The sequence below is a fragment of the Fulmarus glacialis genome, unplaced genomic scaffold (assembly GCF_000690835.1).
Source record: "Fulmarus glacialis isolate BGI_N327 unplaced genomic scaffold, ASM69083v1 scaffold26572, whole genome shotgun sequence".
NCBI classification, from domain to species: domain Eukaryota; kingdom Metazoa; phylum Chordata; class Aves; order Procellariiformes; family Procellariidae; genus Fulmarus; species Fulmarus glacialis.
Window position 1 is genome coordinate 1 of NW_009197572.1, and position 1,520 is coordinate 1,520.

At 62.8% G+C, this 1,520-nt stretch overlaps 1 protein-coding gene across 1 annotated transcript; it reads right to left on the bottom strand.

Moving 5' to 3' along the window:
• Nucleotides 1-27: 27 nt before the first annotated feature.
• MAP1S (microtubule-associated protein 1S) lies at nt 28-1,517 on the bottom strand (the record flags this gene model as incomplete). The annotated part of the gene is made up of 1 exon (XM_009572603.1): nt 28-1,517. A coding segment is annotated over one exon (1,490 nt), but the record flags the coding sequence as incomplete, so codon positions are not given.
• Between the last annotated feature and the right edge of the window lie 3 nt (nt 1,518-1,520).

A 1,520-nucleotide genomic window follows, 5' to 3' on the forward strand; every position in this document is an offset into this window, starting at 1 on the left:
GGCAGCATGTCCTCAGGGGAGGAGGACTTGGAGCCGTCCGACGTCCCCGGCTCCTTCCTGCCGCCTGCCTCCCGGGGGGCTTTGGCCTTGGACTTCTCCGGCTCCTTCTTGAGGGGGGGTTTCTTGATGCTGCCGGCCTTGGCCAGGGGTTTGCGGGTCTCCGGGACCGGTGTTTTCCGAGCCAGGGTCTTGGCAGGAGCCTTGGCCTCTGCCTTGCTCTCCTTCGCGTCCTTCCGCAGCGTCTCAGCCTTCACCTCCTTCTTCACCACCTTCACCTCCTTCTTGGCCTCCCCCTTCGCCTCGGCCCCCTCGTCCTTCTTCGGCGGCTTCTTCTCCTCTTTCCGGGGTACAGGCTCCTTCTTGGGCAGAGCTTTCTCCTTGCTCAGCTTCGGCTTTGCATCCGCCTTCAGCTTCTCCATCGAAGAGTCCAGCTTGGCTCGAGCATCCTTGGCTTTCTCCTCTTCCGACCCCGCTCTGACCGTCTCCCCCAGGGATTTTGGCTTCTCCTTGGTCCCTGCCTTCACCTCCTTCCTCTCCACCTTCGGAGCCTTCTCCTTCAGCACCGGTGCCCCAGCATCCACCAAGCTGAGCTTGGAAGACGACTTCAGGCTCTCCTTGCTCTCTGCCCTCCTCTGCTTGAGCGGCTTCTCAGGCCCCTTCAAATCATTCTTGGTGACCACGGGATGCTTGAGGAACTCCAGGTGCTTCACCTTCTCCAGCCCCTCCAGGATGCGGCCCTGGGGGGTGCAGCCGGGGAAGAGGACCCGGATGATCTTCTCGGAGGGGCTGACGGGGTGCCAGACGAGCAGGGCGCAGACGGAGGTCAAGCACTGCAGGGGCAAGTCCTGCTCCTTGGGGTAGCTGTTGCCCGACCATTGCTGCAGGAGAAACTCCAGCTCCTTGGTGCCCTTCACGGGGTTCAGGACGTACATGTCCAACCGGCCCACTCCCATCTTCTGGAAGAGGACAGTGGGCTCCGCACGAGGTCCGCTGTCCCGGGCTAGGGGGTTGGGACGAATGCCCAGCTTCTCCAGGTAGTGCAGGGTCAGGGCAGCCTCGTCGCAGCTCTTCAACACCCGGGAGTTACCCTCGATGTCCTTCAGCTTCTCGGAGGCGTTGAGGAAGACGACGCCCAGCTCCGGGGAGATGAGGTTCTTTGCCCAGTCCCCGTTGCCTTGCGAGCTCTGGGATGGATCCTCCTCCAGCTCGGCCAGCTTCCTCTGCAGCAGGCTGTTGACGCCGGGCAGGCTGTCCGTGCCCGCGTGCGTCACCAGGATGGAGTCGATGCGGTCCAGGTGCCGGACCAGCTTCCAGAAGGATGACTTGGGGTTGGAGCCTCCGTTGACCAAGACGTTGAAGCCGTTGACGGCAAAGAAAGCCGAGTCCCCTCTCCCGCCCGGGAAGATATAGCAGCAGGGCTTGGAGAGCTTGAGGAAGCCGACCATGGTGGGGGGCTCGAGGAGGTCAAAGGGGGACTGGGGCTCCAGCGACTCCGAGAGGTACTCCATGAACTCCTCCAG